Source organism: Phalacrocorax carbo, chromosome 1 (genome assembly GCF_963921805.1).
Source record: "Phalacrocorax carbo chromosome 1, bPhaCar2.1, whole genome shotgun sequence".
Classification (NCBI taxonomy): domain Eukaryota; kingdom Metazoa; phylum Chordata; class Aves; order Suliformes; family Phalacrocoracidae; genus Phalacrocorax; species Phalacrocorax carbo.
The window spans coordinates 181,240,388-181,264,041 of record NC_087513.1 but is presented as its reverse complement, the minus strand read 5'-3'; the positions used below and the strand labels follow the sequence as shown (position 1 = coordinate 181,264,041).

At 36.0% G+C, this 23,654-nt stretch overlaps 1 protein-coding gene across 4 annotated transcripts in view; it reads left to right on the top strand.

Moving 5' to 3' along the window:
• PCDH17 (protocadherin 17) overlaps window positions 1-19,259 on the top strand; it is a 93,944-nt gene extending 74,685 nt beyond the window's left edge. For 2 of the 4 annotated variants that reach the window (XM_064440778.1, XM_064440777.1), the window contains exons 5-6: window positions 5,785-5,859; window positions 14,038-19,259. In XM_064440778.1, the coding sequence (XP_064296848.1) occupies window positions 5,785-5,859; window positions 14,038-14,720 (758 nt within the window). In that variant the 3' untranslated portion in view covers window positions 14,721-19,259. Of the gene's footprint in view, window positions 1-5,767; window positions 5,860-14,037 lie in introns of all 4 variants that reach the window. The other 2 variants (XM_064440780.1, XM_064440779.1) reach the window with 2 other exon arrangements.
• Window positions 19,260-23,654: the final 4,395 nt, after the last annotated feature.

The following is a 23,654-nucleotide window of genomic DNA, read 5'->3' as shown; positions in this document are numbered from 1 at the left end:
AGCCAGAGCTGTAGCTGCAGAAAGAGAGTGGATCAGCTACAATTTGCCTCAGTGAAGAGCAGCAGACCCCAATGTATTCCTTCAGGCATAATTGTGTAAAAAAAGTGGTAGCTTCGTATAAACACGGTAGGGCAGTATTAGGGGAGGGAAAGTTGTTTTACTTTTTCAAGAAAATAGCTCAGTGGAAAAATCCCAGGAATCTCGATCTGCCGAGATACTGAATGAACATTCTGTGGAAATCCCAGAAGTTATATGTGCATGTAATTATTAAGTTATTAGTTTGCAAAGGGACAATATTCCTACCAATGGGAGGACAGTGTTCATTAGGGAGACATCTTGGAAAAGGGGACTCATGATACTGAGTTACAAAACTGACTCCTGTCTACATTAAATTAGGGAATATTGGGCCTTTAGACTCAAACTAGACAATTTTCTGAGTGCTGAAAAGCTTAAGACTGTTAATAGGAAAAGCCAGACCAATGGGTACATATCCCTAACACAGAGATAGATAACTTCAGGACATCAACTCCATGCACATTCAGTGAAGATAGGTAGGTCTATCGGGCAAGAGTTTTAGATCTGGAGCTTATCACTGATGTTCTGAATGGCTCTTTGAATCCATCTTTCTCCATTGCCTCTACAGACAGCATAAGAATTCTAGCCTAATTATAATTGTCAGAAATTAGATTGTGTGGCTATCTCTGTTTCTTGAATGAAATTAGTCTTTCTCTTATAGCTGTTGTTAGGCATCTGATGAAACTAATATTCAGCTTCTGAGTCTACTTCCTGAGGGTTTTTTTTCAGTCCCTGGATTGACAAGAACTTTCCCTTAAATAGCAGATTAGATGGAAGCTTTCTCTGGTTTGCTTCCCTGTTGCATGATAATAAAGCTTGAACAGTACGGGTGAAAAATGCTATGGCCTGTCTTCCTGCTCACTAGGACTTAGTGCACATGGTAGGAGAAAATCAGGCTCTTCAGAAGACCTCAGGTGAGAAATACCTTTTCTCTGAATACTAAATAGACTTAGGCAGGTACAGTTGCCTTAGGAAAGACTATGCTTTATAGTCTTGCTCAAAGACATAAATCTTAGTAAAAGAAGCACCTTGAGCATATTTCATTTTTGCGATCATGGATTATGTCAGATATCAAATCACCAGCATTTTTTTATCTTACTTTACAGGACTAATTTTTATGTGTTTTTCCAATTAGAAGCTTTTTTTTTTTTTTTTACTTTGCTGGGGGTTTTGAGATGAACATTGACACAAAGGTTAAAATACCTTTAAAAGGTCATCAAGTTAGTTCTATGCAGCTACCTTCATCTTTTAGAGTTTTACTGTTCTGCATGGTCTGCCTGGCCAAAGAACAAGATTTGCCATGCTCTTCGATCTTTTAAAATATTTTGAAATCTGAAATCAAGTGCTTTGCTTGAGTCTTGACTTTGCCTACAACAGTGAGCTGAATAATCTACTAACATGCAGAGTCCCCCTAATATCACCTAAAAAAAAAAAGAAATTACATATCTTCAGAATCAGTCCAGCTGTGTCTGGCAAATGATTAAATGCTATGAAGTCTGATGTGGATAGAAGAGGGAGGATCAACAATCAAGAAAGGGGGAAAAAAAAAGATAATAAATGGAGAAAGGAATTTCAGCTAAAGCAACCCCATTTGATTAAGAGGCTGTACAAAGTGCCAAATGTCATGCTAAGAAAAGAGCGTAATCTCTATTTAAAGCTATTCAGAAGGCAGAGCTGAAATGTTTAGCTGATAGCCACAGTGCAGATCTCTTTGCGTACCTTGCCAATGACACAAAAATAATTTAAAAAAAATCACATATAACCTTTCATTTATTTATTTTGCATTAACCATCTAGGTTAGAGGTTTTTTACATAGTAATACTAGGGACAATTAAGTCTGTTTAACACAGAGACAGATGCCAGATGTATGCATGTAACAGTTACAGGGGAAGCATATGCGTAGTATCAACTCTACAAATAGTCGGGCTCCCTAGGCACTCAACAGTTTTGAAGCTAAGGGAGGGAATGTTTTTATGTTATAACATTTTCCCTTGGTGGTAGCAAATTAGCTGCCTTGTATCCATCTTTAGCTGGAACTGCAGAGAGTCACTTGAGAGTTTACAAATAAGTTTAGAGCTCTGCTAAGCTGTTTCTTAGATACCTGAGAAATGGGATGCATACCATGCTTGTGCTGCAACAGGTGGGCTTAAAAAAAATGTGGTGTGTTTTTTTCCGCCCCCCCATAAGACAATTTTTTCTTACTCTAATTCCTTACAGAATTTGTTCAAGGTCAGACTGAGCCTTGCTTTCAGATATGGTGCTTCACACACAATTTTTTTTTTCTCTTTGGGAATTAAAACAATTCTTTTTCTTAAAGAAAAATAAAGCAAAGCTACATTTTTATTAGGAAACCCAGAGGCTGTTTTTGAAAAACCATGCAGTAGATATTGGGGCTCAGTTTTCTCTGCTTCCCATTATCTGTAATACTAAGAAGTCAAGCCAATAATAACTGTACAGGTCTCTTGCTTTTTCTTTCTAGTGGAACAAAAAAGCTGGGAGGAGGGGGACCCATTAAAATCAAGTCGTGGTGGAAAGCATACATGAAACTCTAAATCAAGTAAATGTTATAGTTATAAGTTCCAGTAAATGAAAAGGTCTCTTTAAATACCCTGAGAAAGTCGATCAAGATCCACGTCTAAAATACGTTTTAGTGCATTTTATAACATGTCTGCCCCATTTCTAGGGGTGTAGTACCTTCATCACCTCTACTGAGTAAAGATTTTCTCAAAGGAAGTCAATAGATTGACACTGACTGACATATTCTGAATCCTTCAGCAGCTTTAAAGGTAGCAGCTGCATCTTTTAGCTGCTTTGCCAGAACAGTGTTTAACTTATCTAATGCCTCACTGTTGGATTTCCTTTGTAGGGTGTTCAGATAAGTAAGCTGAGGGCTCAGCTAAGAGAAATTACCCTCACTGCATCTTACTTGGTGGTGATGTTTGTAACGAGCCTTTAACTCTATCTCCAGGACTAAAATACACTTTTTACAAGAACATGGCTCAGATGAGGGGTTGCTAGAGACCAGAAAAATAGCTTCTAACAGTTACCAGGCTTAAAAAGTGAAGATATTGAAAACAATGAACACAAAATGACAACATCTTTGGGAATAGTTCCCAAATTACTGATTTTTCTTAAAGACGTGTTTTGTCACATCACAGTACTCCAACATCAATTCAAAAGTTGAAGTTACAACACATGCAAAGATGACAAGTAAAAAGGTGACTCTCAGTTGAGCAGCTAGCAGGAGAGATTTTCTGTATTAGTGTTGTTAAAATCTATAATCTCCTCAATCCTTGAAATATAAGAAAATGATCTGGAACTTAAGGTTCTTGGTGAAGGATCTGGGGAAAAGAAGATGTGAGTATTCTGAAGTCATTTTCAGGAATGATGATTATCATGATTATCATGATCATCAATAACATAATAATGATGATTCAGAAGAACTGTCTTCTGAAAGACAGTGTCTTACAGAAATTAATTTACAGTTCACAAAGAACTTGAAAATATGATATTGAATCTATTTACCTGTAAAATTCTTTTTGCCAAACCAGTGATATTTAGAGAGTCAGATTTGAAAATGGCATCCTTGATTATTCTTTCTGATTGATCTAAATGGAGCACTATCCAGGCAGAAAGCTAAGTAGGATGGCATTATGAAACTCAAATTCCTAAGAGAATGGGGGTGCTTCATAAATTGGCAAATCTCTTTTGAAGGTGGTAATAAAACACAACACCAGCAATCTGCTAAACAATAGTCTAGGGCACCATATAACCAACCAATAATGAATATGTTACTTATCATAGCATAGGGGACACTCGATATAAAGCTCTTAAATAATTTCTTTTTTCCTATGGAGATATTTCTGTATCTGCATGTCCAAGTGAGAGTTCCTTGAGATGCCTGGACAACTTCAAGGTTTTTCTGAGAGCAGTGTCATGAAAAGTGTTCTTCCTCCTGTTCTGTCAGATGCATTGTACCTCCCATGAAGTCCAAAGTATATGACCCATTTACGACATCAACCTTTTGAAGCAGAGCATGATAACCGGTCGGCTTTTCCATCTATCAGTATAAAACAGACATGGTCTCATTATGTCTGGTAAAGGAGATTTTGAATGTAAATCCAGGCATGCTGTCAGGAATGTGGAGGGAACTACTCTCTTTCACCAAAGTGGCCAGATTTTGAATGGTTCAACATCCATATATATATAGCCTGTAGTCATTTTTGGTGAGACTTTGTAAAGGAAAACAGCATTTGAAAAGCTTTACTGCATTGATTCTGTTTTGGACAAAATCATGTTCCTACACAGAACCTGACAGGCTCTCATTCAAGAAAGTGTACCTGTAGTGAGGATGTAAACAGAGCCATCAAAAGGACATAGAAACAGGTTTCTTCAGAAGCCTGTCATGTCTCTCTCCTCAGTGGCACCCTCATCAATCAGTGTCTGTAAACAAGTTGTCATATCCAAATTTAAGACAAGCTTACAAAGCACAAAGCTTGGTGCCTTCTAATTAAAGATTTGTATACAGAGATAATTGACAACTAGTGAGGAAGGCTCAGTGGTGTAATATATAGCTAATCGTTGGTGGCTTGATGATGTGACAGATGGGGATAGCTTCCTTAAATTATGGAGCTTTTATATTGGTATTTTCAGGAAATGTCAACAACATGATTATGTTTTCATTAATGTTGTCTTTCCTTCCCATTCATTGCTTTTGTTAGTCATAATCACTTGTTACCTCTTGTCTCTAACTGTACAATTTATTAATATTTTAATAGGATACCTCACATTGGACCTGGTTAATGACTGGATTCCTAAGTGTTGCCACAGTACAATATACATACAGTGTTAGTATTTACTAAATATTACAAATTAGATATGGAAATAATTTATATTGTAATTATGACTAACTCACAATGAAGTTCATAAAAAAGAATGTGAATAGCATACAGATTCTGTAAATGATTACACAACTTTAGTTAGGTTTCAGATATAAGAATCATTGCATTTTTAGGTGCCAGTACTGAAACAATACCACTGTAAAATCTGTGGAACTGCCTTGATCAAAAGTAGGAAAATGTGTTATATTAACAATGTTCTTCCTAACAGATCCACAAGCCTGTTCTCTTCTGTTAGTTACTGCAGTTTTGTTTCTCTTCTATTCCAGGAAACAGCTTTTGGGCTCTACAACAAAGATTTACTGTTTAAAGCTATGAATTTGTCAGTTTACTAAAGTTTCCCTGTAGCTTCTCAGCTAAGTGCAGGGCTGGCATAGCTAGCCCTTGTACGTTTCCTCCTTGCAGCCCTGGGCTAGAAGAGTTTTTTATGGTGGGATGGGGAAGAGGCCAAAATATCTTTTCATGACTGTCATATGGTGTTTTTACTGCAAATTAGAGTAGGTGCCAGTCTGACTCACAGGCAAACACTGGAAAGCACAACTGGGTGTCCATTCGCAACCTCTCCTCATTCTTCTCTGATAGGAAGAAATGAGACACCCTTTTTGCTAGTCAGACATTTTCAGTTCACTACCAACTATAAACTTCTGAGTTTGTACCTTTGAGGAGCACAGGGAAAAAATTCAAGGGCTGTGAGCTGTGCCCTGGCCACAGAAAGAAACTGTTGTTCTGCTGTGGAAGTTTTGACATTGTTGTGAATTTTGGAAGCAGAGCCTATCCCTGTCTGTGACTCACAGGTCTGATTTGCCTCCAGAACAGCAAGGCAGAGGCCAAAGACCCATTGTTGGGATCTGTGGACCAGCCCGCTGTGAGGATGGAAAATTTTCAGGTAACAGAAATGTTTTCTTGCTTTTACACTGTCTTTAAATGAAAATATGTGATTGCCATTAAATCGTATGCATGACTTGAAAGCATACTTCCATAAAAAATATGTTAAATGTTCTGCAGTGCTCCATGTAATCCTGAAATATTCCTCCCATATTTATGGTTTGGGGCAAAAATGAACTAAAATTAAATCTATAGGCCCACCATCTTTTTATTGCTTTTGAAGTGTTTCATGCCACATCTATATAAAATATATATTCTCATTATCCTGTGTCCAGAAAACAAGCAAACAAACAAAGAAACCCAAACAACAACAGGAAAACTGTGTAAGGATTACAGACCTCAGAAGCTTGTAGTTATAATATCAAGAAAAGACCACAAGATCTAAGAGGTTTAAAAAAGTGGCAGTCCATTCTCATTTTACTGCCAGTCATTTTGCTAATCTGAGCTACATAATTGCTTTGCCCAACTGAAAGGAGCCTTTAAACAGACAAGCCAATATAAATACTCAGATTGGAGACGGCTCTGTTTAATAACAGCAAGCATGTGTATAGAGGTATTTGTTTACCTCTGCTCTTTTACGTCAAAATCAATTGTAATTAAACAGGAATCCAACCACAGAAGTAGTACTTTAGCTGACTGTTCTCATAAGAATTGTCATATAGCCCCAGTGTTTAGGACACGTCAAAGCAGCCCATTATTTTCTTCTGTAATAAATACCTACTTATAGTCTTTTCAGTTCTTTAGTAAAGGCAATTGCCTGTCTCAAATAAAGAAGTAAGACACGATTTCATATTAATTCTGGAAGGTTTTCTGGTCTTATTACAGGAATTACTAAAGTTCTGAAAGGCAGAGTTCTTTATTAGGCATTAGAAGACATTTATTGTCCATCTGTTTACATGTACGTACAGAAAATACAGATCTTTCACATCTATTCAAGGTATTAAAACATATAAAACATACCTTATTATAGTAGTCTAGAACAAGTACTGGTGGTTTTTTTGGTTGGTTTTTTGTTTTGTTTTGGTTGGTTTGTTTGTTTTTAATGTAATGTTTTTTTTGTTAGACCAGAGAAATATAAGCTGCAGAGGATTTTACACCTTGTTTCATTATTGAGTGAATTCTAAATGGAAATATTTTCAATAATAAACACAAATTCACAACATCAAGAATGAAATGAATCTATCTCCTAGGGAAGTCAGCGTGTGCTCCATACATGCATTCAAAGGCAGATCTTTTTCATTGTAATGTGAAACAAGGGTCAGAAAACACGTGCATTACTGTTCACTCTGTAATGCAATGAAGAATAGAGCATTTCAAGAGTGAAGGTAGATTGTATCAGCAAACTGCATGTTTCAAAAAGAAGTCATACATTGTGGAATGAATCCTCCACTATATTTTGCGTTTGGAGTTGTTAGCTGATAGCCATTGCAGTCAACTGAGTAAGCCAGTGAGCCATTCCTGACAATTAATGATTATTTTTTTAGTTCCATATTTATAGAAAAGAAGAAAAAAGAGTCAGATAGAAGGAGGTGTTCATGTGATAGTAAAAAATAGGCATTTCCTGTTGAAAGAGGAGAAGAAGAGTAAATAAATAAGATATCTGAAAAATAGGCTAATATTTCCTAGGACAATAAAAATTAGCAAAAGCTACTGGCATTTTAAAATATTCAATGTTATTCATCTACTTATCTAGCCATATTCTTATTTAGCCTTCATCAATGAACATATGGTAATAGAAAGCTACATTTTTTTTATTTTTTTGTCATTAAAAAGTTCTTAGAAAAAGAATGCAACTGAATGACCATTTACCAGGAGAAATCTTTTAAATTATAACGTTCTGAACTCTGCCCGCCTTGTTTAACTTCAAATACAATTTGATAACATCATTTACAGGTTTTGGGAGAAATATGATCATATAGGTCTAGGTCTAGGTCTAGGTATATGTCCAGACTTGTGTATAAGGGGAATCAGATTTTAAATATATGTGTATATGCATATATTTGCATACATATATATGTACATATGTATATGTGCATATACATATATTGAAAGTCTGATTTCCCCTATACACAAGCCTGAACATTTACTATTATATTATACGGAGTACTTTGGTACAGAGTTTGTATGCTGATGTTTTATGTACATGGATTGTTTACTTTTCATTTACGTTTCTGCTGTATGTGTATGTGTAATTTAAATAATTAGGGTGCAATTAAATAAGAAATAATATTGTATTTATTAACTCAGTTTGGCTACATTGAATCACTGTTTAAAAAAAATTCCTGAGTTTCTTCTTTGTTATCATTATGCAAATTTCATATAATTAGTGAGTCAAACTAAGATATCTCAGTTTTAGCCATTGAAAGGAGCCAACTATCTAAAGCATTAATTAATTAACTTTATAGTGTAATATATTTAGGGTGAAATCAGTATCCATATTTAATTCTGTTCATAATATTTATGAGGAAAGTGTAGGAAATTAAAAATAGCACAATAAAAGTATTTTTTTCTTTAAGCTTGCTGCAGAAGGGAGATGTTAAATATAGCTCCTCTGGTAATATAGAATAAAATATGTAAGATGATATGTCTTATGTTGCACCAAAATACTTACCTTGCATTGCATTTTATGTGTAACCAACATAACTCTCATCCTACATCATCTTAATCTTCTGTCCAGTATACATTTCCTATCTAGGTGACTGTTGTTTCCAGATAGCTCGTCTCCTTTTCTTTCTACGGCTGATAATTTACCAGTTCTATTTTAGTGTTTGTTCTCCCCTAAGTAAGTGCATAAGACACTTCTGACTGTTTACCCTTAAAGCTCCAGAGAGTTAGGAAAACCTCTAGGCTGCTTCAGTTTATTGTACACACTTGCACTGTTAGGGGTTTATTTTCAACAGGAGGGAGACAAGTTAGAGATAAGGACCGATGTAGCATATCACTCTACCAGCACATCTTGCTGTACAGCACAGTGTATGACCTATTTTACATATATATATATATATATATATATATATTTACCTTTAAATTTATTCTATTTTCTCATATATACTAATTTGGCCCTTGGTGGTGATGGTTCACTTTGTGTTTATAGTTTCTGCTGCTAGTACAAAAGTGCCTGTTCGATTTTCTTCACTGTCTGCTAGCTGTAGCAGTCAAAATTACAGGTTAATGGTGAGACGAGCAGCTTATAATGTATGATAATCAATACTCAAAATCCATTTCCTAAGATGTGACATAAAAGAGTGAAGTGAAAAGACACAGATTTTCAAGAGTAGACCACTAAAGCTCATGCAATGCAGGTGCTTTTCACTTCAAGGTCATTCAGTATTTGTTTCTTCTTCTTTTTTGGCTTCATATTTAATTCAGTCACTGCTAGGATGCCCAGGGAGCAGAAATGGCAAGTTAGTCGATACTGTGAGTATGAATGCAAGTATAAAAACTGCTTTAGCAAATGCAGGAAATGAGAAGGGAAAGGAAGATATGGCATGCAATGTATATAACATATATATGCTATATGATATATATATCGTTTACTTAGAGATTGCCAGCAAACTTTGTATTTTTATTGGCAGTGACGAATAATGTAAATGCTCTTACATATAAGAGCATTAAAAACATGTAAAAACTGGAAAAGCATGTAAAAACTCTTACATATAAGAGTTATCCCCATACCCAGTGTATGTGTACACACATGCTTAAGAGATAAGAATTTAAAGCCTTCAAACATAACTTGGTTATAACAAAAATAACCTAATCAGTCTTGAATACCTCAGAGCATAGTTTTTGGCACAGTGCTGAATATGTAGTGTTGTTAACTTATTTCCAGTGGCTAAGAACTTCTCTGATCTTTACTCTTCATCTAAAGTTCGTTCATTTCAATCTCAGTTCAGGGAGTAATTTTATTTTATTTTTTTAAACAAATAGAGTTCAGACAAATTTTAGAATAAAAGACTGTCGAAATAGCATTTCCTGTTTTTATAATTCATGTGTATACATACATAAGTTGTCAATGTAGATAGCAGAGAATTGTATATAAATTTAGCTATATACATTTATATACATAAACATTTATTTAATATACTTTAAGATAATATGACACAGAACTATTACATATAAAGAAGGAAGTTTCGCTTCTAAAGATGGTCTTTTCTTGGTTTAATGAAATAGGCTGTAAGGTATTGAAATCTTCCCAAATGTGTTCACTGATGGCCTCCCAGTATACTACGAGCTCTTGACACTTCAAATATGGTTATAAAGTTTTACACGAAGTTCTACTTTTTCTTTCTGTTGGAAAGACTCCTGCTTTAATGGAATAATGGAAAAGAGAGAGAGCAGCAGAGAGAAATTTTGATCAATTAATAGTGCAGTTCTGAGCACTTTATGGTAGCTAACATAGAGCAAGTTTCTATTTTCATCTTTTGTTAAAAAGGGATGGAAATTATTTACAAAAATTCATACAAAGGATAGTTAAGTTTACAAAATAAAACAGTTAGTTGGAAAGCTATTTAATTGCTAAGCCTTTAAACGCATCAGGAAATCAACGTTGTCATGAATTTCATAAAAGAGAAAAATAATTTTAGGTATGGTTAGAAAAACCCTAAACAAGACACCTGTTGTTTCTCCCTACTATATATGTCCCCTTTTAAAGCTACAGGCTGAGCTTGCCACAAATCTGCTCTGTAGGATTAAAGGAAGAGAAAAAGACTACCATTAATTAATAGCAAGCATTTGCAAAAGCTAAATTTCTAGAATTAACACTGAAAGGGTTGGGCTCGGGGCATATTTTTGTTTGTTTATTTCTGTTGGATTTCTGTGATAAAATGTAATCAAACCTGGCAAGTATTAACTACTGCCCATCCCATGCTAAACCTTGGAACCTTTCTCTCCAATGCTCTTGCCCCATATGCCTTTTAAAATATATTGATTTTGTTAGTTCTGTGGAGTTTTATGGTGTTTTTTTTTTGAGGGAGAGGGAGGGTAGCAGTTTCACTTGGCTGTTTTAAGCAGCAGCTCTTTGATTCTGTAGAAGCTCTGGAAAGCTAGACACAGAGAACTTTAGTGGAGGTTCACTAATGGGTGGAATGAGTTGTATTGCAATGTCCTTTATTTGTTTGTCTCCCTTTTCATTAAACAATTGTGACCATGTATGTTGTCTCTATGGCTATGCATACCAATGCCACCTCATTCAACTAAAGTAAATTCAAACTTGAATCTCTCAAACTCTTCTCAGTTCTATCACTGTGTTACAGTCCAAGGTTTGTCTTTTACTCTTGCTTTTCATTATGATAGTTCTAATTTTTATTGTACACTAAAACCAGCATGCAGCTTACTTTTCCTTGGAGGTCATAGAATCATAGAATGGTTTGCATTGGAAGGGGCCTTGAAAGATCATCTAGTCCAACCTCCCTGCCATGGGCAGGAATATCTTTCACTAGATCAGGTTGCTCAAAGCCCCATCCAACCTGACTTTGAAATCTTCTAATGAAGAGGTATCCACAGTTTCTCTGGGAAACCTGTTCTAGTGTCTCACCACTTTCATGGTGAGGAATTTCTTCCTCATGTACAATCTAAATCTACCTCTTTCAGTTTATGCAGCCTAGGATATAATTGGCTTTCTGTGCTGCAAACACACATTGCTGGCTCACGTCCTATTTTTCTTCCACCAGTATTCCCAAGTCTTTCTCCACAGGGCTTCTGTTCCTGATCCATTCATCCCCCAGTCTGTATTGATACTGGTGATTTCCCTGACCTAGGTGCAGGACCTTGCACTTGGCCTTGTTGAACTTCATGAGGTTCACAGCTGGCTTATTTCTCAAGCCTGTCAAGGTCTGTGTGGATGACATCCGTTTCCTCTAGTGAACCAACAGCACCACTCAGCTTACTGTGGTCTGCAAACTTGCTGAGGGTGTACTCAATCCCACTATGTCATTGATGCAGATATTAAACAATGTTAGTCCCAGTGTGGACCCTTGAGGACACTACTGATTACTGATTTCCACTTGGACACTGAGCCAATGACTGCAACCCTCTGCATGCAGCCATGCAGCCAACTCTTTATCCATCTAACAGTCCATCTATCAAACCTGTATCTCTCCAATTTAGCAGCAAGAATATTGTGGGAGACCTTATAAAGACTTAACAAAACTCTAGGCTGATGACATTCATAACTCTCTCCTTGTCCACTGATGCAGTCACTCCATCATAGAAGGCCACTATGTTAGTCAAACACAATCTGCCCTTGGTGAAGCCATGTTGTCTCTAATCGCCTCTCTGTTTTCCATACGTTTTGATATATCCTTCATGAAGATCTCTTCCATGATCTTACCAGGCACAGAGGCGAGGCTGACTCACTTTTATGAATTTTATGTTTAATGCCTTTCTGTTACATTTGTTTCCTCAAAAACCACTCTGTTCTCTCTCTGTATCTCATTCTCTCTTGCTTTCAATATTTTTTTAGGGCTTACACCAGTCTTAAATTTTAAACTCTTGAATGAAGGGAGCATGTCTAGAATGACACTTTTTCACAGGACTATGTCATTAACAAGAATCAGTTATGAGTAAATTATCTTACCCCAATTTAACTGATCTTTGTGATATAACACATTTTTATTTAAATTTAAGTCACATTTATTCCTGTCTTTTTAGAAATGTGAACAGTCAAATCTGTTTACACTATTGGATTCTCAGAATTCACCTTTGGTGTTTCTTCCTTGTCAGGTTTCTGCAGTGAAACTGTCCATGAATCTGGTGGTGATATTGTAAGATTACTAGGAATTTAATTTCCAATTTAGAAAGATGATGGTCACATAAATTTTCCTTACCTTTGGGCCAAGAAGTTTGTTCTGCTTTTTTGAAGACCTGTTGTGCATGTATCTGTGTGTGTGCTTACATTTAAAGGTATAATCATAGTTTTTTTGCCTAACTGGAATTCCAGGCATTTTGTAAATACCAAATTCCTCAAACAAAAATGAATATTTGAACATATTTGACCATTTTGTGGTAGCAAATGCTTAATAGCTAAAGCCCAGTGTATAGCTGATTGAAACCTAGAGCGGATTCTAATAGTATTGACTAGAGAGTATTGAGAAAAAAAGGAAAAGAAAGAAACTTGGATTAAAATTGTGTTTTTCTAAAAAACAGATTTAAGTGGTATTTCTGGAATTTTCCTTATCCCTGACATTGGGCTAGAGTCATGGGTACAATTTTAAAATTGTAAACGGTGACCCAGACATATTCTGTTCATGTAAAATGACAGACAAGCTAAGGTTTTTGAAGCAGAAAGTTTTATGTCTTAGAATTGTAGAAAAGGAAGTATCAAAATTTGTTCTAAATGTAGTGAATAAAAAGTCTTACTTAACTATATTCTTTGAAAGAAATAAGAATATAGAAATACTATCTGAAAACATTATCAGTTCAAATACTGTGTCACAGTTTGTCATTCTTCCAAATTGTATGTATTGAGCAAATCCATTTTCACTTACTTGCACCAAAACAAAAAGGGGAAAACTGATTACATGATCCATACTCATGTCTAATAAAATTGCAATATGCACTTTTTGACAAGCTTATATTTAATGCATACTGATGGAAAATTCTAGTTCTCTGTTCTCAGCAGGAAAAGTAGGCTTTTTAAGAAAACCTTTTTATTTTGTGACTGTCACACAACGTAACAATTATAAACGAAATGGAGGTGACAAAAATGAAAAGCCAGCTTGCTGATTTTTATGAAGTGTTTGTATTTCCAGAAAGGCAGTCATTGCTCAGTTATTTGATTTGAAAAATTAATCCTGATAATGCCTTTTGAGTTCCTTAAGTACTGTTCACTCTTTTCTAGGATGAGTTTTACAGAACAAAGCCTAGCAGATTTCTACAGCAGATTAGTTTACAGATGAAGCTCAATTCCGCTGAGAATGATTCTCTAATGACACCTTTATACTTCCATTGGGCTGTGTGAATGCTTTAATACATAAAGAACAGACTTAAATAAATCTATTGTCTCAAGTAACAGGTATATGCAATCTTCCTGAAATATTTTAATTATAGCTGCTTCTTTTTCTCTATAATTAAGAAACCAGATGTCAAGTAAGCCCATCACATGTTGATTATAGCCTATCCATTAGTTTAAAGGAATATACTTATAATTAGAGTTTTTTTATCTTTCTCCTTTGTTTTACAGAGCAAGAAGAATGTGTTAACTGCACAGATGAATGCAGAGTGCTTGGTCATTCTGACAGGTGTTGGATGCCACAGTTCCCTGCAGCCAGTCAGGCTGAGAATGCAGATTATCGCACAAATCTCTTTGTACCCACAGTTGAAGCTAATGTTGAGACTGAGACATATGAAACTGTGAATCCCACTGGGAAAAAGACTTTTTGTACATTTGGGAAAGACAAGAGAGAGCACACTATTCTCATTGCCAATGTTAAACCTTACTTAAAAGCCAAACGTGCCCTGAGTCCTCTGCTTCAGGAGGTTCCCTCAGCATCGAGCAGCCCAACCAAGACATGCATTGAGCCTTGCACCTCAACAAAAGGACCACTGGATGGTTGTGAAGTGAAATCAGGAGCCTTGGCTGAACCAAGCAGCCAGTACTTGTCAACTGACAGTCAGTATCTATCGCCTAGTAAACAGTCAAAAGACGCTCCCTTCATTGCATCAGATCAGATGGCTAGGGCCTTTGAAGATGTACATTCCCGAGTAAGCCGAGACTCGAGTGAGATGGACTCTGTTCTGGAGCAGTTAGACCGTTCAGCCCGGGATCTAGGCAGGGAGTCGGTGGATGCCGAGGAAGTTGTGAGAGAAATAGACAAGCTCTTGCAGGACTGTCGGGGAAGCGACCCTGTGGCTGTCAGAAAGTGAGGGAGAAAATAAGGACAGGCTGGCAGTTACGTTCCTCTTCTGCTGATTAAAAGTAAATAAATAAATAAATCCCCTGGGTGTAACAGATTTACAGGAATGAAGGAAGACCAATGCTGCTTTAAGGCTTTTAGTGAACATCTGAAGTGCCCACAAGTATGTTCTTTTCACTGCTCTTTCTTTTTGACAGATAACACTGGTTTCATTTTGACCAAGCTTTCATTAGGACAGAGTCAAGTACACTAAGAACAAAATGAAAGAAGGGAAGACGGTGCCATTTTGACAATCTGATAGGAAGGTGTGAGAAAGGTGGAATGGAAATACGTCTGATACTTTAAGACTGTCCTCAATAGCTGATGCTGACTTTACTGTTTACGTATAAACCCCAAGAAAAACAGGGTTGAACAATTCTGATCTGTGGTGGATTTCCAGCAGTCACCACAGGCTTCTACTGAAAGTCCTAAAAAGAGTCCTTGTAGTAGTCCAAGCGACACCAAACATTAACATTCACTTGTGGTAAACATTTATGTACAAAGTTATCTGCCACAAATAAGAAAAAAAAAAAAAGGAACAAGAAAACAAAAACCCCATTCCAGATCATTATTCAACGAAACATATCCTGACCATTAGTAAAACACTTCATATCATATTAAGGTTAAATGTAAAATGATATAGTCCATCTTGTCCTGCACACACATAAGCTAATTCACTTGGTTAAAAAAAAAAAAAAAAGATTTTAATATCTATTTAGCATTTTAGTGTCCAACAAAACTATAAATAGTTAGTGGTAAGTTTTAAAAACACTGAAGTAAAATAACGTTTGAACGAAAAATATAGTTACCTTTAAGGGTAATACACAAAAGAAATTAACATTATTAACACTTTTTTTATTCATTTGTGGACACTAAAATAGCTCAGGAAAGTGAAAATGTCTCAGACATCCACAAAAATCACATGATCATTTAAATGTGCAAATGTAAGAAGATTCAGTGTGTTTACATCAAATGACATATTTTTATTGATTTATTGCAGATTCAGTGCATATGAGCCAAATTGTTGAGTGTATAAGAGCTATATTGTGTATTTTATTAAATTAATATATAGTTGTGTTGCAAAAATATTTGGGCTTATATTGTAAATGGCAAGTGTTGCCTCGGTAGCTGTCGAACTCTATGAGTTTTGTTTTTTCCTGCTTCCTTCTCCCCATGGATTGTGGGAAGCAGTGCCTCAGAGCAAAGTCTCTTGTTTAATGTATGGTCTACGAAGTACTGCAGTACATAATCTGTTCAAAATGTGTTTGAGTGAGCTGATGGAGCTAACTGAACGGCCTACAAATACATCCATCAGTCATGGTTATGTGCAAGTCCTTGTAGAAGCTTCTATTGCAAACCCGTGTTTAATAACAAAAATTACACTCGAACCAACATCTGGAACCTCCTTGGTTTTTTTCTTTTTCTACACACATGCAGCCAGCCTGTTTAAGGTAGGATATTTGATTGACTTCTTAAGAGATGCCACTATTTCCAAAGTTTTGCTATTAAGTTCATAGAGCTGAAAAACACATCAGTGCCAATGTGGCATAGGCAGTATTTTATCTGGTTCTTTAAAATGTGCAATTGCTTCCTCCAGTTCTAGATATACACTGCGTATTTGGGGGAGTGTTTTTTGTTTGTTTCACACACTTTCTAAAAAGTATTTGCAAAATAACTTGGGATATTGTTTCTACTTTTTATTCTTTTTTTCTAAGGGTGTTTTTATTGCATTTGAAAAATTCAAAATTGCCTTCAGATGGAAGTTAAAAACCAGCCCACATTCAAAATGAACTTGCACAGAACAAGAAGAAACAGAAAAATAAAATGTTTAGCTCAGGATTTGTCCCTTATATACTTCAGATACTCTGTTGGAAATACCACTATGGTGCATTGTTTAAAAATGTTGTATTGGGTTTATATTTAATCTGTACTATACAAACCTATAGAAAGAGGTTGGCAATCTCAAATCCTACAAAGCCATAGTTTTCATCAGTTCAAGAAAGAAAGTTGACCCAACAGCCTATTTTGATGTTAGGATTGCTGTTAAATGGTGATTTTAGCTAGTCAGTCCTACAATGAATTGTCTTTGGGAGACAACCATACTGACAGTTTGCTTTTAGCTCCTTCCGTTAAAAGTCTACAATTACATGTGAAAAAAAAGGATCTTGTACATGTTTTATCAAGCTACTCTCCATGTTTTGGACAATTTATGTATCTAAAATGTGGTGTTGTCTGTGTTATATATTTTATTTTTTTCTTTTGTTTTAGCCAGGAGACCCAAGATTGGTTTTGCTTGATAGCTTGATAGCTTGAAATTCCATAGTGGAGAGGATTTCTTATTGTTTGATCAGTCTCTTATACGTATTTCCATGGTGCTCATCACTTCAGTGTCTGTGCACCAAGTCTTTAGCTCTGCCAGTGAGATCCATTATTCAGCAAAATCTAAGCCAGTATGTAAACGCAGTCAAGTGATGGAGATTTGTGTATTTTATAAATGATTTTAACACTGAGTAACCAATTGTACAATTCATTGTATGTTTCTGAAGACATAAAACCACAACATTCTGAGAAAGGGCTGTGCCAATGTAAGAAGAATTTACCTTAAGGCTCTCTGTCACTAGTGATTTACTAGCTTTAGCTGTTTAACACATTATCTGTATTTAGTAGTGATTATTTATTTACCACTCAGAGGTAATTCAGAATTCATGACTCACAGCTTTATAGAAGAGTTTAGGAAATCTTGCTTTTATTTAATTTGGCTGACAACTGCCTTGTGTTGTAGATCTCTGGCATACTGCTTCCAATAAGGATATCCCAGGTTAAAAAGTCTGTTTCACAATTTAGAATGGATATATAATGAACCGATAAATCAGCAGAGCTTATAATATGTGAGTTTTGCTGGTTCAGTCAAAATTAACATAACTCTGTGTGAAGGAAGTACTACACACAAAAGTATTAAAGGGTATTTTTTTCTCCACGGTATCTCTACTATCACCGCTGGAGAAAGAGGCAGCAATGAAAGATAAAGTTTATGAGTTATTTCTATCATTCCTTACATACATGTTTTATAAGACTGAAAGAAAATATCTGCCACATGATTATAAAGAGAATGGTGGAGTTAAGGGAGGCAAGTCAAGCAACTAATAAAATTGTACTGTACACTGTGAATAGCAAATAAGGCATTCTATATTTTTTTTTTTTATTGATGAAAGCCAGCAACTGGGAGTTCCTTAAACTATTTGCCAATCAAACCAGGGCTCAAAATCAGACCCTTTTTTTTTCTGGTAACTTTTTTTCTTGGCATATATATCAGGAAAGAAATTCTCCTGAACTGTGAATTGTCACTTGACAATGTAGGTTTCCCAGTCCAAGTTAGCCCTAGAGGTCAAACACTACTCATAGTGGAGCAAGATACATCATTCAAACAAACTTTCAAGCTGCTTGCTGTCCAATGGAAGGGAAATTGCTGAGGTCAAGGAGGAGTCTGAAGCCTAGCATAGTATACGCCCACTCATTAGTGTTTCTTTACTTTCTTTTGACATCAGGCAGTGATTATTATTCCATTAATTCAAATGGGAGTTTGGCTATCAAGATTTGTTGATTTGAAGTGTAATTGAATGAAATCTGATTAAGGTTTTGACTTCTCTGGCCCAGTTGTGATACAGGTTGGCATTCACATTTATCAGCCCCTGTCTCCCCATATGGCTCAAAGTTGCACCAATGACTGGTGAATGACACAAAAACCAAACAAAAGCAGCATACATTGTATGGATTATCTCAACCGCTATTGTTTAATGGCTGTGTTTAATGTGACCTATCTGGAAAATGAGGACTACGAATAAAAAGCAATTACTAATAGTGGTGTTGCCTGCTTTTGCATTCATTAACACAGAAGAAATGTGTTAAACACTGCATACCACAGGGAGCCTGATGGTAATTACTTTGGAAAAGCAACTTGTGGCAATGCGGCTGTTACAGCTAGTTATCAGTTTGCCAAAAAAATGACAGTTCCTGCTTCATTTATTAGAAATGTGTAACCGTTTTCTCTCAACAGGAAGGTGGTGAAGAGTTTTCATCAAGCTGGGTAGGTTTATCTTTTAAGCAGCTGATGTGCTGAATCCCTACAGGCTGTTATTTGCTCATAGAAACTTGGAGCTAAATAAAGTATAGTTTGGTTTAGCACACTGGTGTGAGTTCACCAAAAGCACTATGAATTAGGGTATAAGTTCTCAAAGACTGTCAACCCAACATGAAAGATCAAAACACTGCTTGAGTATACAAGTGGAGAAAAAAAATCTGAAGAATGTAAGGGTTGGGGTTTTTGTTTTTTGTTTTTGTTTTTGTTTTTGTTTTTTAAAACATGTCTTTCTTAAGAGCCTGAATAATAGAGGTAAATAATTTTATTCATGTTGCTGTAAACAATGTGACAAAATGCTGGGAAAAATATGACTAAGTTCTATGTCTGGTTGTTTTGAGTTTGTTGTTATAATTTAACACTTCTGTTAACCTCTTTTTTTGTATGTTTTTTTTTGTTGTTGTTGTTCTGTTTGAACATCATGATCAATCCCTCAACATATGTGGCCCTTTCTTTCTGCTCCTGCGTGATTGTAGCAATGACATACCAAATAGTGTAAAGCCTCCACGCTGGATTTTTTTGGGGGGGTTTGGAGCCGGTTTGTTTGTGGCTTTTAACCAATAATTAAGTAAATAGGCATTGATTTTGACAGCTAAATAGAATTTTAATTTGTTCAGAATACTACAGGTGTTATGAAGATATGTGCTAGTCCTGCAGGCTGAATTACCTTTTATCTGTTGCATGTTTTCTGCAAGTATCTTTGCCAGAAACAAACCCAGCCTGCATATAATTAGTTGGCTATCCTAGGCACAGAAACCCCATTTTGTTTTCTTCTCTTTTTTGTGCTACATATATTTGTCTTTCTACGGGCTGAATTCCAAAATCTAGCAAGCCACTGTCTGTGCAGAGTCCTGCCAGAATGTACCTTATGCTGCTGAAGGCCTCATTGGACATGGGATGTTGCTGTCTTCAACTGTGTGTAATTCAGAGGTTGGCTGGATCCACAGTATATGTAGAACAAGTCATAAAGCATCCTTGCTTTTCTTTACCCAGAATACAGAGTCATTGATTTCTCATTTGGAAAGTGGCCAGTTTGTCAAACAGATTCTTAGATCTCCTTTAAGCCAACCACGTATAACTGCTTCAGGGTGTTCACTCATGGGATAAATACCCTATCCTTATCCTTTATTGAGTCTAAGACATGAAAGCAGCTGAAAGCTTATTTCTTCAGTTAGTAATGTTTCCCTAAAAATGAAATTTCTCCAGTAGAAAGAAGGGACAGCTATCTGCTGTATGTATAGTTTGATTTGTGAAAGGTCACCTTACTATCAGTGGTGCATGCAGAAATGGAACAGGGAATTAATGAGCCATCTAAGAATTTTCTGAGATGTATATTCCATAATGCATATGTTATGACTCAGGGAAGAGAGCACAGTATCTTGGTTTATTTATTGCTGATGGTTCTTGATAATGCTTGGCTCACAAAAACATTTAGTTCAAGTTGTGGGGCAATATTTTTCTCTGATTGGGAGACCAATTCCTTTTTAATATTTTTTTTAGTTGGTTATTTCTTCCCCTCCCCCAGTTACATGCTGGTCAAATAGTGAGCCCTTTGTTAGTTGTAAAAATTAAAATAATGTTCTGACATGGTTCCCTCCTTTAGGTTGTTTGGGCTAGAGTGTTGTGGTTGCACAATGCAACTGCTCACCACCTGCTGACCAATGCCCAGCTCCCGAGCAGTAGTCCCTGCCCCCCAGCCAACTCCCCCCGGTTAATATACTGAGCATGATGTCATATGGTACCGAATATCCTTTGGCCAGTTTGGGACAGCTGTCCTGGCTGTGCCCCCTCCCAGTTTCTTGGTGGGAGGACATGAGAAGCCGAAAAGTCCTTGACTAGTGTGAGCACTATTTAGCAACAACTAAAACATCAGAGTGGTATCTACATTATTCTACTAAATCCAGAACACATCACTATACCAGCCAAAACCAGGACATACCTTTTATCTGGGCAAGACTCCAAAATGTCCATAAACATTCTTTGATATATCATGTTAAGAAACAAGAGTATAGACATGGCTTGAAGCATAGATTACTGGACAACAGATTTAGATTTTGACCAACTGAGAAACAGAAAAATTAAAATTCCATTTCTGAAAACATGTTGCATTTAGTTGCTTGACCACTAACCTTATGGAAATCTTAATAAGGTGCACCTACTGAACTGCTGCCAGAGAACTAGGGGATCAGTTAGTCAGTTATCCTTAACTTTTTCCAAGTCAAAACCAACATTGAAGTTGCATCTGGAAATCAGTGGATTGCTAGTGCAGTACAGAAAACATATTTGTAATATGTTTGCAAGAAGACATACTCCTTAACAAATTTACAATTACATTTTGTAATAGCTGCAAATTTTCCATCATTTTAGGGGCAATCACATAAAGAACTCTTTTCAGTGGTTTGATTTGAAAGTGATAAAAAAATGAATTACTGTGCTGGCATCAACATTAAAATGTCGTATATGTCTATCCATCGGAAAATGACATTTATCTATGTCTGTTATTACTGACTTTAGAAGAATGTTCCATGCATCTATTTTTTTAACCCTTTTACAACAGGCATCTTTTTTGATGCTACAAGTTATAATGATTTCCACAACTGCCCCTTTTATTAGTCACCACACCCTCCTTTTCATATGTTCTTTTAAAATACTTTACAGTGCAAATTTATCTCACGTAGAGAATTTAGAGCAGATTCCTCATCTGTCTTCAAAGATGTTTCACACTTTATACATATAATTAAAAAAATATTAATCATAATATTTGTAGATAAGACCTCCATTTATTTCTTAAAATTCTTTGTTTTAAAATTTGATCACACTAAAGTTGCTAAAATATATTAAAACAAATTTTTTATTTTCCAGTTGAAACACTTATATTTTTATGAACAAATTCTTCATTCACTGTTTTGAGTTCAGCAGGAGATCCTGTTAAAAGGCATATCACACTTAGTAAACTAGTCAGCTCTAAATCAGTCATCCTTGATAACTGAACATATAGCTATTTCATCTTTAGGGAAAATTATTTATTTTTAGATTTGTTGACTGAAATTATGAGAAAATCTGGTATGTATATTTTGGATAACCAACTAACACATTTAGTATCTTTTAACTATAATACGGTCTATAACAATGTATTTCATTATGAGTACATGTTTAGGGACTGTCTTAGACCAGGTGAGAAATTGTATTTACTCTGAATACCCTTTGAGTTTCTGTGCTTAAAGCCAGATTGGCTATAGGAATGATTTTCTATTCCCTTGTGTTTCCTTCTAAATTGAGAACAAAATTATTACAAGCCACTGCTATAACGTCTAATAAGGATTTGTATAACACCAAGTGAATACAGTAAATACAGCAGAAAAGAATACATGTGAAACTATTTTAATAACATTACAGTACCATTGTGCTGTAAGAGATTTCAAACAGAGATTAGCAACTGTTAATAAGCCTTTACCATTGACCAGAAGGTAAGCTTCTTAAAAACATTGAGGCTCATCTCTGTTCAAAGTCTGTACTAGTGGAAAGCTTCAGAATAAGAGTGCTGTCCAGACTCTGGGCTTCTTTTGTTCTGTCTTCTGGAAGAGACTCCAGAGGTTGGTAACTATGCTTCCATAAAAGCTTTTGCACTTTTGTGCACCAGTGTAAGTAAGTGAACCAGCCTCCCTGGTATACAGGAATTCTCTGCCACTCAGCACTCCAGTGCTACCTTAGCAGAGTCTTAGTTGACCCATTTAGGGATGCAATATGGATAGAAAATGGATTTGTTTAGTTGACCTAATCTTTTTGTACATGTCAAAGTAAGACACAGCGATCCTTTAAAAGGAAAAGAACAATTATCTTTTGAAAAAGTAACAGTCTTTGAAAAGTAGTCCCCAGAATCCAAAAGATAAGCAAAATACAGGAAAAATGTCAAATAATACCTTTTTCATGGACACTTTTTCTCCACAACTCAGTTGAGTAACGCTGTTGATGACTATAAATACACCACCATTCTTTTCTAAATACACCACCATTCTTTTCTAAATACACCTGTTCCAGTGGACTAAAATAGGAGAGAGGAATGGAAGATCTAGAAACCCAGGTAAAACCTGTAGAATGCTAGTAAGTGCATTCAGTGCTTTAGTTTCCAAAGAAATCACCTTTTTAAAAAGATTCATTCTCCAGCACTTCTTAATAATCTTCTCTGGACTGCTAAGACTTAAAGTCACTAGAGTTGCAAAAGTTATTGGGGTTGGGGGCAGAAATCAAGATAGAAGAGGAAAGAGAATATAATGCTTTAGGCAGACACTCAGTTGCTGTTACTTATCCCTTTATTGGAGGTGAAATGTCAGGGAACCACCATATTACTGCAACAGTAGGAGACATGGGAATAATTGGAGGACATCTGAATCAAGCTCTCTTGTTCAAAAAGCTTTCATGGAGATTTGCCAAGCTTACTGTGGGATCAAGACTGTAAACCTGAGACAGCTTTGCTCATAACCAGTCATTCCTCTAGTCTAAGGTGCTGTTCATATCACCTCCTGCCTGGAACATATTCAAGCTTCTATGGGCAGTGACAGCTCTCAACTGTGAGAAGCCACCAGGTGCTGCTGCCAAATCTTGAATCCCATAGCCTCTTGTACGCGGGTGCCAGCAATCCTCATTCACTTTCTTTATTTCCTTCATCCTGAGTATTTGTAAGGCATACTAGAAAATGCTAGTCTACATTTCCAAGCCTTGAAGGGTGGTCTGGAGAAAGACCAATCCTTGTTCAATGCATGTGTTGGTTAG